This window comes from Prionailurus viverrinus, chromosome D4, assembly GCF_022837055.1.
Source record: "Prionailurus viverrinus isolate Anna chromosome D4, UM_Priviv_1.0, whole genome shotgun sequence".
Classification (NCBI taxonomy): domain Eukaryota; kingdom Metazoa; phylum Chordata; class Mammalia; order Carnivora; family Felidae; genus Prionailurus; species Prionailurus viverrinus.
This window is the reverse complement of record NC_062573.1, coordinates 82160637-82174526: the sequence shown is the minus strand read 5'-3', so window position 1 is coordinate 82174526 and position 13890 is coordinate 82160637. Positions and strand designations below refer to the sequence as shown.

Genomic DNA, 13890 nt, shown 5'->3' with positions numbered 1-13890 from the left:
TCTTTTTTTCAAAAATGATATGATTGTGTATATAGAAAATCTAAAATTAAACTGGACTATGGAGCACCTGGGTGGTTCTGTCGGTTGGGCGTCCGACTTTGGCTCAGGTCATGATTTCACAGTTTGTCAGTTTGAGCCCCACATCAGGCTCTGTGCTGACAGCTCAGAGCCTGGAGCCTGCTTCAGATTCTGTGTCTCCCTCTCTTCTTGCCCCTCTCCCATTCACACTCTGTCTCTCTCTCTCTCTCTCTCTCTCAAAAATAAATAAAGATTAAACATTTTTTAAAGAATAATAAAACTGGACTAATTATAGCAAGGTTGCAGGATACAAGGTTAATATACAAAGTCAGTCCCTTTCTTCTAAACCATTAATGAGCTAGTGGAATTTGAAATTAGACACTATACCGTTTACATTAGCACACAAAAAATAAAATGCTTAGGTATGAATCTAACAAGATATGTACAAGACTATATGAGGAAAACTACAAAACTCTGATTAAAGATACTAAAAAAAACAACTAAATAAATGAAACACTTCATGTTCATGGAAAGGAGCACCCAATATAGTCAAGATTTCACTGTTCCCCAACTTGATCTATAGAGTAAATGCAATTCTAATAAAAATTCCAGAATCTTTTTTGTGGATATCACCTAACTGATTCAAAAGTTTACTTAGAGAAGCAAAAGACCCTGGATAACCAATACAATATTGAGACAGAAGAACAAAGTCAGACAACTGATAGTACCCAACTTCAAGAATTAAATATAAAGGTATAATAATCAGTGTTGTATTGGAGAAAGAATAGACAAATAGACCAGTGGAACAGTATAGAGAACCCACAACAGTATAAAGACCCACAAAAATACAGTCAAGTGATACTTGACATAGGAGCAAAGGCAGCACAATGGAGAAGACAGTTTCTCCACCAATTCTAGAACTAAACATCTACATGCAAGAAATTAATCTAGACCTTACACCTTTCACACAAATTAACTCAAAATAGGTCACAAATCTAAATATAAAATGCAAATCTATAAATCTTCTAAAAAATAGGAGAACCTTCTATGACATTGGGTTTGGCAATGACCTTTTAAATAAAACAACAAAGGCACAGCTCACAAAAGAATTAATTTTCTGGACTTCATTAAAACTTTTTGTTCTGCTAAAACAATGCAAAGGGAATGAGGAGACAAACCACAGACTGGGAGAAAATATTTGCAAAAGACTTATCTGTTAAAGGACTGTTGTATAAAATATATAAAGAACTCTTAAAACTCAATAAGAAAACTCAATTTAAAATGGCAAAAAATCTTGGGGCACCTGGGTATCTCAGTCGGTTAAGCGTCTGACTCAATTTCAGTTCAGGTCATGATCTCACAGTTTGTGAGATAGAGCCCTATATTAGACTTCATGCTGACAGCACAGAGTCTGCCTGCTTGGAATTCTCTCTCTCTCTCTCTCTCTCTCTCTCTCTCTCTCTCTCTCTCTCAAAATAAATAAAATTGAAAGTGGCAAAAAATTGTGCTCACTTCGGCAGCACATATACTAAAATTGGAACGACACAGAGAAGATTAGCATGGCCCCTGTGCAAGGATGACACACAAATTCATGAAGCATTCCATAAATAAACAAACAAAAAATGGCAAAAAACCTTCACAGACACCTCAGCAAAAAGATAATACAGATGGTAAATAAGTACATGGAAAGCTGCTTTGCATCATATATTATCAGGGAAATTTAAAGCAACAGTGAGAACCCCCTACACACCTATTAGAATGGTCAGAATCCCAAACGCTGACAACACCAAATGCTGGGAAGGATGTGGAGTAACGGTAATCCCCACTCACTGCTGGTGGCAACGAAAAATGGTACAACCACTTTGGAAGACAGTTTGCGATTTTATTAGGAAGCTAAACATACTCCTACCGTCTGATAAATTGTGCTCCTTGCTCCTTACCTAGAGTTGGAAATAGCTCCTCCACACAAAAACCTGTAAACAGACACTTATAGGAGGTTTATTCATAGTTGCCAACATTCGGAAGCAACCAAGATGTCCTTAAGTAGGTAAAGAGATAAATAAACTAGGATGCACCCAGAAAATGGAACATTATTCAGCGCTAAAAAGGAATGAGCTATCAAGCCATGAAGAGGCATGGGAGAATTTTTAAGTGCATATTCCTAAGTGAAAGAAGCCGATCTGAAAAGGTTACGTATTGTATGATTCCAATTATATGACATTCTGTGATTGCAGCTATATAGTCGTTAATATGAGTATATGAAAAGGCAACATCTATGATGACTGTAAAAAGGTCAGTGGTTGCCCAGGGTTATGGTGAATGGAAGGACGTTCAGGTGGAGCACTGAAACTTCTCTGTATAATACTGTAATGATAGATGTGTGCCATTGTACATTTGTCCAAACCTATAGATGGCATAACACCAAGACTGAGCCCACACATAAACGATGGACTTTAGCTGATTATGATGTGTCAATATAGGTTCATAAATTGACACAAACATACCACTTCAGTGGAGAATGTAGATACTGGTGGAGGTTAATCATGTGTGGAGACAGGCATATGTGGGGTAAATCTGTACCTTTCAATCTTGCTGTGAACCTAAAATTGCTCTAAAAATAAAGTTTATTAAGAAATAAAAAGCTCTGCCTTTCTGGACCCTCTTTCTCAGGGAGACTGAACATAATCAAGAAGACAGACAAAAACTGAATAAATATTTAGCATCTTTCCACCATTATTAGGAGAGCATCTTCCTCCTTTGAGATAGCTCCAACTTTTACTCGAGTGTTTCACTATAATGGGCCTCCCCTCCTTCATTTTGGTGGTGCCATCAGCTGTCAATCCCTTGGGATCTATGGCCATCTCTTGGGTTTTCACCCTTTTTGCACGGCCTGGATGGAAAAAGGCATACCACTGTCGATGTTTGTCAGATTCATGGAGGAGTGGAGACAAGTAGGAGCTGGCTCCTGGCATTTCCAGTTTATGCACAGAACCCAACCAGGGCCTCAGCCACCCACTGGTGCCCCGGCCCCATCCTCCCTCCGCCTTGCCAGGCTGGCCATGACATTGGCAAGAATCACCATGGAGAGTTCCTATTTATATTCATTTGGTTCTTTCTCAGGATGAGGCCTCAGTTGTCAGTTGTTTTTCTAGCTGCCCCAATCAGCCTCCTCTGAGGGATAGGTAAAACCACGGGGGTGGGATTGTTCAGGACAACCAAGGACAGAAATGTAAAGCTTTAGGGAGGAGTTCATTCTCTTAAAAATAAAGGATGGAGTTGATCCAATTTAATTTAGTATTAAAGATTCTCAGAGCAACCAGGATATGACCCATTCAGTGAATAATAGGCATGAAGTAAACCTTGACCATCTCAGTAGTTGGGAAGGGGCGTATTTAATTATTCTCTGCTTTTCATGTGGATGGTTTGGCCTGGTGAGTCAGGCTAGGAGGGACCTCACACTAAACATCTTCCCCACTTTATTCAGCCAAGTAGAGAAAGGCATAAGGTGGGATTCGTCATCTAGGCATGACTACTGGGGAGACCAACTCCTGACCTTATGATTACAAATCAAAATGTGGTAAATGGGATTATCTGGAAATGAGCCGGTCGCCATGCTGGACATCTCCTTTCAGACAATTGTAAATGCTTGGACACACACATCTCAACCAGTGCTTTCATGAGGTGATGGTGTCTGCACAGGTGCAAGGCCACTGGATTAGCCACGCTCTCCTTTTTCGTGGATCTATCCTGAGCAACACAGGGTATCTAGTATCTGAGGCTGAATTGTGTGGGGTGAACTAATGGCATCTGTAGGCTGTGAGACCTAAGGCTTTCTAACTTTTGTTGGCACTTTTTATTAGATGGCGTCCACCCTGTCAGGCCTGTGCTGAGCCTCACCTCTCCTCCCCCCCCCCCCTTCAGGCCTTACCTGTGTATCACTCCCCAAATTGTTTCTGTGCCATTTCTCTATTCCTTTCTTTGTCCTCCTGTCTCTGTGGGCCCTATGCATCATGAACGACTTGTCCAAAGAATGAGATTTTTGTCTTCCCTGTCCTACCATCTCATACAAGTCGTCTTGACCCTTTGGCCTTCCCCTCACTGGCCAGGACAGCAGAACTTTTTACTTGAAATGGCAGGCAATTAGAATCTTCAATCTACCCATATAAATCTTATGTTGTCTCCTCTCAGAATCACATAATTTGGGGCCATCTGGGTGGCTGTCGGTTGAGCGTCCGACTCTTGGTTTCAGCTCAGGTCATGATTTCAGGGTTTGTGGGCTTGAGCCCAACATACAGGCCCTGCTAGCAGCACGGAGCCTACTTGGGGTTCCCTCCCTTCTCTCTCTCTCTCTCTCTCTCTCTCTCTCTCTCTGCCCCTCCCCTGCTCTCTCTCTCAAGATAAATAAACATTTTTTCCAAAAAGAGAATCACACCATTTTTATTACCACCTCGGGCTGGGTCTGGCCAACACAGGTTCCCGGCCCTGGTTCAATTAACTGACAAGCAGTCCCTGCACGGTGACAGCTATAGGGCAGAGCCCTAGGGCTATGGATGAAACTGAGCACGGAAGCCGAGACCTGCATTACTGAGAATGAGAATCAGCCGAAGTGGCAGAATTCAGGCGGATACTAGGCGTCACAAGTCAGCAAGGCCACAGCACAGGTGAATATGGGGCCTCTTCTGTGATGCTGAGGGTCCGGAGTTCTCCATTATTGCTGGTAGGGGAGGTGGGGAGATATCCAGGATTCATCACAGATCTATTTCTTCTAAATCTGGAGCAGAATCCCATAATTTTGGAGAAGGAGAGGCGTCTCTGAATTAGAGCTGCTGGTCGTGAGCTGCGGGAGACTTGAGCACAGTATATTGCAGTGGCCATTTTCTGGAGTGCGGGGCTCAGGTCTTCACTCCATCCAGGCCGGTCTGGGCTATAAGCTTCAAGAAGACAGTTGCACCAGAGGTGCCGGAGTTGGGGCTGAATTGGCTGGACTCCTTACCTCGTACGCTGAAATTCGTACACGAGAGGGCTCCGGCCTCGGTGTGGAATGTCAAGCCGTTGGAGGCACAGGACACATAAGCAAAGATGGACAAGACCGTTATGCAAGAGTACTGCCCTGCCACACAGAGACCTCGCCCTGTCCAGTGACTAGCGCTGAATTGGGAGTCTCAAATGTTTTTCCCGTGGGAACCAGGGATGTTCGAGAGGTGTGTTGGGCCTCGCAACTGAGGTCTCTTAAGTGTATTTATCACTTTTCCCCCCAAAGATTCCAGTCTCAGGTCTCTTTATGGCCTGACTTCTTTGCCAAGAACTCTCGCCTGTGTCACCTGCATTGAAGCCTTGGAAGGTAAAGGGCTGGGATTTTAGCTTCTATCCTCAACATCACACGGACCCATGAGCCTGACACGATCTTGCCCGGTGAGGGGGAGGGGGGGCGGAGCTACCAGAACAAAGGTGTCGCATGGCGTCCCCTGAAGAGGTGCAGAGATACATCTGCCACATGGAATGCTGAAGGCTGAACACAACACCTCCCATGACCTCTTGTGAGGAGCAAAGGAAACCACCTGGTATGAGGGCTCAGATCCTGGGGGCGTTGAAGTCCAGTGAGGGTCGATGCCGGTAAGGATTAGAATGCCAGTCCCCGTGCAACACTACACTCAGCGCGTGGAGAGAGGACGGAATCAAAGCTGCTGCGCGGGTTACTGCGAAACGTGTACTTGGGGAGAAAAACATCATTTTGAGATGCTCGTCCAGGTGAGGAGCAGAGCTTGGTGAGGGAGAGGGGAAGAGGCTCTAAGCCTGGCCCGAGCCTGGGGCCCCGTCGTCTCCCAACACACCCCTGCAGCAGATGGGCTTTCTCCCTGCTTGCAGATGGGCGCTGGAGTGGGATGTGGAGAAACCGGGAGCCATCCTGTCTTCCTCCTGTGGTCCCCCTTGCGGCCGGGGAGAGAGAGAGAGAGAGCTTGGCGCTCTGATCTTTAGGCTCGTCCTTGCCGCTTCCTCCTTCTGGCACATCAGGCCATCAGATGAGAAGTGTGTGGCCGCAAACACCTTAAATCCGGAGGTTTGGGCCAGAAATTAGAGGTCCTCAACTTCCTTGCTCAAACTTTGAGTCACTCCGCCTGTTTAGGCTGTACTTCCATCACTGTGAATCCTCGATATCAGCAGGTGATAAAAAAAGAAACAAACTCTCTGATGGTAAGACAGTGGGTGGGGAGAGGAGGGCAGTTGGAACCAGGGAAACCTACTGACTGGGTGCAGTGATATTCTGGGCATTAAGTGATGAGGGTCCAGCCTACATGGTATCAGGAAGACAAAGGGGAATGAATAGATGAAAACCTTCTTTAAAAAAAAAAAAAAGGTGAGCAAAACTTTGTGAGAATTTGGAGTTGGGGAAAGAAAGGGAGGAACATCAAGAGAACTTTGGGGTTAGTATCTGGAAACAGCTTCATCCTGAAATACGTCCCCTTTCATGCCTTTCTCCCCTTTTTAGGAGTCGTTTAGAAGTCATTTCAAAGCTACTACCGCTAAAGCCCCATAATCCTTTGTCCTTAATTCTACAGTCCCCTAAGATCTCTGCACTGAAATCTTTTCCATATACTCATGCGGTGACGAAACATAACTGAACCGATAAAAGGATGTTCATACTCTTCATTTGTCCCGCTGAACAGTCCCATAGCTCATTGCGGGAACCTGGATGCGTGTGATGAAGGCGTATCACTGGGTGCGTGGGTACGAGGCACGTACAGTACGTGCATCACCCCTCAGCACCCCTCAGATGGTCCACTCAGCGGAAACAGCACCCTGCTTCCTGGGAATGGGGCACGCGGTCCCCACGCTGGAGCTCCTCGGCAGTTCTAAACGCACATGAGGGAGCACCCAGTCCTACTCCCAGACCCCTGCCTGACCCAGGGCCAACTCAGCCAGGTCATCATCGGCCTGGGTGTCAGTCTACACTGTAGCACCCCAGTGCTTTGAATCCACGTGGTAAAACTGGCGGCTTCCTCGATGCCATCTCACGCTTAGCCTAGCACCTCCCATTGTCATTCTTTTATGATCTCCCAAGTAGGGCCACCTCACTCTAAATATACCGCCCCATTTTGTCATCCTAACCCCTCTCTGGGCAACTGGGGCTAACGGCCAGACCGAGCCCATTGAAAGTCTTGTGCAAAGCAAACCAATGATCATGTGCACATGGCGCTTGTGCAAATGCCTACCCTGTGTCTCATGGTGCTTTAGAATGTGTGCATGTGTGTATAAACGTATGATACATATTCACGTGGGTTGTTACAGTGATATGTTGATAGCCAACAGATCTCTGGTGGAGAGGATCCATTAGAGGAAACGAAACTGGTTTTGGTGGCTATGAACGCAAAATGTGTATGAAGAAATAAACATTTTTTGTGTCCACCTGCTTTGTTTCTAGTTTCGCCACCAGTCCCTGGCTGGGTGGGTCAGAGCAGGAACGACACGCTGTCGTTAAGAAGCTCAGAGTCTAATGCTTGAAGTCTGAGTTTAAAAGCATGCATTTTTTCCTTCTTTGTCATTTTATAAGATTCCCCAGTCGGAAAATATGAAAGAGCAGTTCTTAGAGTTGGGCCAGACTTAGAATCAGAGGTGGAGAAGCCACTTCCTGGGCTCCAGTCCCAAGAGATTTAATTGGCATGAAGTCCTAGAATCTGTGTGTTTGACATAAACACCCAGGCAGTTCTAGTGCAAGTGGGCTGCAGACCACAGTTGACAGAACATTGACCCACAACGTTGAATCAAAACTGTAAATAGGGGCGCCTGGTGGCTCAGTCGGTTAAGTGTCTGACTTCAGCTCAGGTCATGATCTCACAGTCCGTGAGTTTGAGCCCCGCGTCGGGCTCTGTGCTGACAGCTCAGAGCCTGGAGCCTGCTTCGGATTCTGTGTTTCCCTCTCTCTCTCTTCTCTCTCTCAAAAATAGACATTAAAAAAAGCTGTAAATAGGGGTACCTGAGTGGCTCAGTCAGTTGGGCATCTGACTTCGGCTCAGGTCATGATCTCATGGTTTGGGGGTTTGAGCCCTATGTCCGGCTCTGTGCTGACAGAGCCTGCTTTGGATCCTGTGTCTCCCTCTCCCTCTGCCCCTCCCTACTCATGCTCTGTACATCTCTCCTTCAGATACAAATAAACATTAAAACATTTTTTTAAACTGTAAATAAATTTGTTTTACTTTAATTGAGAACCTGGAATTGAAAAGCATATAAGTCATTCCATAAATCTTGACATAAAGATCTTCAAATATTCCTTAGGGACTTTCCTTAGTTATGTTCTTTTGCTTTCCAGCACTAAAGTGAAACTCACTCCACAGTTATTTCTTAGAAAGAGCTGAAAATTTAAAACAATAAGAATAAGAACAAACAACTCAACCACTATCACCACCACCACCAAAAAGATCCACCAATAGACTCCTGCCTGGGGTGTAGACATGCCCCACTTTCACGATGGACGGAATGGCCTCAACATCTGCTTTCACACTCGGCTTCAGTTGTTCCAGGAACGTGCTTGGCTGTCCATACAGAGGAGCTCGCTGGACAATCAGCAGAATGGGTGAAAAGTCAGCAAAACCATAAAATATTACTTAAAGACAAAGTAGCAAAATGCTTATTCAAACATCCAGAAATTTTTCTTTCATCTGGAAGGATGGAACCAGGGCTGGTAGGCACTGAGAATATACAATCAGTAATCAATGAAGAACTCGTATATTGCTTCTAAGAAATCCATTCTATGTGCATGACATTTATGAAAGCAACAACATATGATGTAAATCTCAGATCTGCTCAGGATCCAGTCACTAATCTCTTTCGGGGAAAAGACTTTGAAAACCATCCTTGCATTCCACTCTTGGGCAGTGTTGAAAAGTAGCTCTGTGCCCTAATAAAACTAATTGCAAATAAAAAGAATCTTTGAGAGGGGGATGCCCCAGGGTTTTACTTTCTGTATGTTATATTCTTTTCCAGTAGGTAACAGAAACAGAGCGCATTCTTTTTTTTTTTTTAATGTTTTATTTATTTTTGAGAGAGAGGGTGAGCAGGGAGGGGGCAGAAAGAGGCGGGGACAGAGGATTCAAAGCAGGCTCCACGCTGACAGCAGTGAGCCTCATGCATGTGAGATCGTGACCTGAGCCGAAGTCGGACCTCAACCAACTGAGGCACCCAGGTGCCCCAAAACAGAGCCCATTCTTAAAAAAAAAATCTGTGTGACCACCAATGTCTTCCAATGTGTATAATTCATATAAGAGCCATGTCGAGCCCTGGGCAGGGAATGGGGTGCGATCCTACGGGAAAGAATGAAAAGCAAAAGAGGCAAGTACCTAATGTGATACTTAAACATGTAAAACTAGCTCTTCACCTGACAGACAATCTGCTGAATGTATACAAGGTTTATTACACCCAGCAGATCTTATTACGGCTCAAGAGAACAAGCTAGACGCTCGTGTTGGTTTCTACTGCTGTCCTAACAAGTTACCATAAACTTAGTGGCTTAGAAGAACACACGTTTACATCTCACAGTTCTATGGGGTTAGGAGTCCACTAAGAATCTCACTGGACTAAAATCAAGATGTCACCAGGGCTGCCTTCCTTTCTGGAGGCTCTAGGGGACATTCTGTTTCTTTGCCTTTTCTAGTGTTTAGAGCCTCCCCCGCTGCTTTCCTGCATATTCCTTGGCTCCTGGCCTCTTCCTCCCTCTTCAGCACTGGCAACAGCACGTGGAGTCCCCCTCCCCCAGCATCTTTCTGACCTCCTTTTCTGCCCCTTCCAATCTTAAATCCCCATATAATTACATGGGACCACCTGAATCATCCAGGTCCTTAACATAAGCACATCTGCAAAGTCCCTTCTGCTATGTGATATATCCACAGGTTCCAGGGACTAGAATGGGGACCTCCTAGGCAGGAAGGCGGCGTTACTCTGCCTACCATCACACTATTAACTCAGGTGCCAACTAATAAATAGTAAAATTAAAAACATATCTTTTCTAATTTTGACAGTTTAGGAAAATCAGGACACTGCGCTAGACCACAATCTAGAACAGCAAATGAACACAAAGCCAAATTAGAACCTTAGAAGTGCTCCACTGATGACCATAAACATCGCACAAGTACCAGTCTCTGGAGTCATTGTTTTGTTCTCCAGGTGTGGCTTTTTTCCCCCTGCAAAGGCAGACTGATGGCAGAAAGCTCGTCCAAGGCGAAGAGGGCAGTGGTGGCGGAAAGGCAGGCGGGGGCCGAGTCCGCCTGCCTGCCAGGGACCCCGCTCTCAGCCGGATCTAAAGGGGGGGGGGGGGCAGGTGGAATGGTTTCCTTTGGACCTGCCCTTGCCCGAGCTCGGGGATCCTTGTGCGCCGACCCCAGGCGGCCACCAGGGGGCGCGGCGGTCCTTCCCTGGGAACCCCCAGCCCGCTAAGCCCGCGGGCCCCCGGATGTGCCGCGGGGCGGGATCTCGCGCGGCCGCCCGAGTGTGCGGAGGCTGCTGACGTGCGGTCGCGGCCCCGCGGCCAGGCCTGGGGGCGGGGCGGCGTCGGAGGCCGCGCTCCTGGGGCAAAGCCACCTGCCTCGGTCTCCCCCAAACCGGCCTCTGACCGGAGAGAGACGCATCCGCGCTTCCCCGGGGGGGGGGGGGGGGGGGGAGTCTCTTATCTTTCGCGGCAGGGGCAGCCTCTCCCGTCTTGGCCGCCGGGTGTGTGCGTGTGCACGCGTCTGTGTGTGCATCGCGCGTGCGGGCACGCGTGCGTGCGTGCGCCGGGCAGGGGCTCGGGGCAGAAGTTGCCGGGAGAGGAAGGCAAGTCCGGGGAGGTGGCTGGCAGGACCAGAGCTGGAATGCCCATGCGGGAGGGCAGCAGGGGGTGGGAGCGGGAGGAAATGTTCCTTAATGAGGTTACGGTTCTCCGTGTTAGGCTTATTCCTTCCTTTTGAGAATTGTCTGTCCCGGTGGGGGTTTTTTCCAGAAGCCTGAAACTTGACCGCGCCACTTCCGGCTGTGAGTGCACCATCACGGTGGGCGTGTAAGAGGCCAGCTGGGCCTGCACAGAGGTCTTACTCAGTGCTTCTGGATGCTTAGGGAAGGACCTGATGAGTGGAGCCCCTCCTGGGGTCTCCTCTGGAGCAGCACGGTGAGGTGTCTGGGGATCTTTGCCCCTCCCTCCAGTGCTTGGGTTGCAGCTCATCCATTTGGCGAAGCTGCTGTCTCTTGCTCACTCCCCAGGGGAGAGAAGTCAGGCTGAGCCCAGTGTTCCCCAGGGACACCCAACAGACACCCTACAAAACCTCAGAGAAAGTGGGGACTTCCCATCAGGCCACCTTGAGGTCGTGTTAATACTTCCTTTAGAAGAATTTTGAGAGAACAGAAATGATTGAGTCTCTCAAGAATGTCTTTTAAAGAGGCATGTCGTCGGGCAAGGTCCCTGTTTCCAGCCCCAACCTCACAGGAACACCCACTCCGCTCTTGGACGTGGGGACCTGGGACTTCTTGCAAACCCAGACAGAGTCTAGCAAAAACTGCACTTAGAACTGGCGCCATGCTTTTTTCAATACGAGCTTGGAGGGTTTTCTTCCTTCCAGAGCTCACCCTGGCTGTGGCTGTATTCTCTCTTCTGTAAAAGTCTCTATCCAGAATCCAGATCCACATTTTGCAACCTTGATTTTAAAATAGGGGTGCCACAGCAATTCACAGTAACAGGAACTGGATTTGCTCTCCTGCCCGCGACAAGAAAACATCACAGACGAAACGAGACAAAATACGTGACGTGCAGATTTTTCAAGAGACTGGGCAGCAGGCAGAAGAGGACGGTGATGCCCCAGAGGACGGGAGACAAACAGGTGAGCCCTGCAGTTGCTTCCATTTGCTGCCGGAGAGAGTTTCCAAGTGAAACACGGGGAGGAGAAACCGAAGAGGAGCCCAGTGGACCTCGAGTTGAGGACACTGAGCCGAGACGCCATGGAGGCCACGGTGACCAGAGGCCACAGGACAGAGTTCCAGAGAGGAGAGAGCTGCAGAAAGCCAGTCAGGAACATCTGTCCAGGGGGCCCCTCCAGCGTGCAACACGGTAGTGATCAGCACCCACATGTGAGGCAAAGTACCCAAGGTCAGGGGTAAGTCATTTGACAGGACTAGAGGTAACAGTGCCTGGCACTCACACAGGGCTGGGAATGATGCTTGTTCCCAACAGATAGACTGGAAGGAAAAAACATCCTCATAATTCATGGGGAGGGGTGGCATGCTCAAGGAGGTCTTTCCTCAGTGTCAGGAAACTCATTAGCCCTGGACTGAGCGCTTCTCTGGGCCAGTTAGCAAATCCTGAAAGCAAGACCTGAAACTATTTCCAAGTAGATGCACCCTGAACAAAGCTCAGAATTTGTAGCAACACGGAAATACCAGCAACCAACACGATCAAATCTGGCATTCAAAGACTTCAAGGTACACAAAGAGGCAGGGAAATGACCCCTAATGAGGAGGCCGATCAGTCATTTGAAAATGGTCCAGAGCTGGCACAGATGTTAAGCATCACCAGAGAAGGACATTAAAGCATGTATTAAAGGCGTAGTCCGTGAGTTCAAGACGTTAAGTAGACAAATGGAAAACGCATAAATGACCCAGTCTAACTTTAAGAGATGCCAACCACAATGTCTGATAGGAAGTGTACTGACTGTAAGAGATTATCAGCGATTAGAAAATGCAGAAGAGGGGCACCTGGGTGGCTCAGTCAGTTAATCATCCGACTCGGTTTCAGCTCAGGTCGTGATCTCACAGTTGGGCTCTGTGCTGACAGCATGGAGCCTGCTTGGGGTGTTCTCTCTCTCTCTCTCTCTCTCTCTCTCTCTCTCTCTCTCTCTCTGTCTCCCCCTCCCCTGCTTTTATGTGCACTCTCTCTCCCTCTCTCTCAAAATAAATAAATCAGCTTTAAAAAAGAGAGAAAATACAGAAGAAAAACATTTGCTAGGACTTGTATTGAGTCTGTAGATCCCTTTGGGTGATGTTGCAACCTTTACTCCATGAAATCTTCCAGTCCATGAGCACAAGATGTCTTTCCATTTCTTGCCTTCTTTAATCTCTTGCGACAACGTCATGGAATTTTCGGTGTACACAAGTCTTTTGCTTCCTTGACTAGATTTATTCACAGATACTTTATTGTTTTGGGTACTGTCGTAGGTGAAACTTTTCTTCATTTCCTTGCCAGATTGTTCATTGCTCATATATAGAAACAGCTGGTTTTTCTCTAACTTGTAGCCTACAACTTTACAGAATTAGTTTATTGACTGAATTAGTTTTTGTGTGTGGATTAGTTAGGAATCTTCTGCACATAGGAGCACATCATCCCCAAAGAGAGATAGTTTCATTTCTTCCTTTCCGCCCTATTTTTGCTTACCTTCAGTTTTGAAAGATATTTGAGCCAGGCGTAGAAGCCAATACCCCACCACAAGCCACCTGTGGACTCAGAGATGATCAGTGACAGGCAGGAGCTTCCCTATTTTGGGTCGCCTCGGCCCGGGAGTCTCAGATCAACATGTGCAGCCTAGGCCAGGGACACAGATCCGGGAGCCCTTATTCTTTGCAAACCCGCTCCAACCGGAAGGACCACAGCGACCCCTGGAGGCGCCTCCAGGGATGGCTTATGGCCTGGGCGCTTCCAGGAAGCCAGAAGTCAGAAAAAGGCGAATCCCAAAACACCTGGCCAAAGACCCTGTGTAGACATAGGAGAAGGTTAACAGAGACCCAGGCATTCTTCTTCAAAGGGATCGTGAGCCTCAGCATGGGCTCAGGTGGGGGGACTGCTGACTCTAGACCTTGGGGTCTCTGGGGTTGGAGTCTGGAGGCCTCTGAACAGGACTCTTCCAGGACGCTGAGCCCCACGGG

At 47.3% G+C, this 13890-nt stretch overlaps 1 protein-coding gene and 1 non-coding gene across 2 annotated transcripts in view; both read left to right on the top strand.

Moving 5' to 3' along the window:
- The window catches only part of LOC125149955 (uncharacterized), a 73028-nt gene extending 60344 nt beyond the window's left edge, over positions 1-12684 (top strand). The window contains exon 4 of the mRNA XM_047829173.1: positions 11689-12684. Within this exon, the coding sequence (XP_047685129.1) occupies positions 11689-12086 (398 nt within the window). The 3' untranslated portion in view covers positions 12087-12684. The remainder of the gene's footprint in view (positions 1-11688) is intronic.
- On the top strand, positions 1523-1629 carry LOC125151080 (U6 spliceosomal RNA). Its single transcript, XR_007146627.1, has one exon. It is a non-coding gene; the product is annotated as a U6 spliceosomal RNA (small nuclear RNA).
- Positions 12685-13890: the final 1206 nt, after the last annotated feature.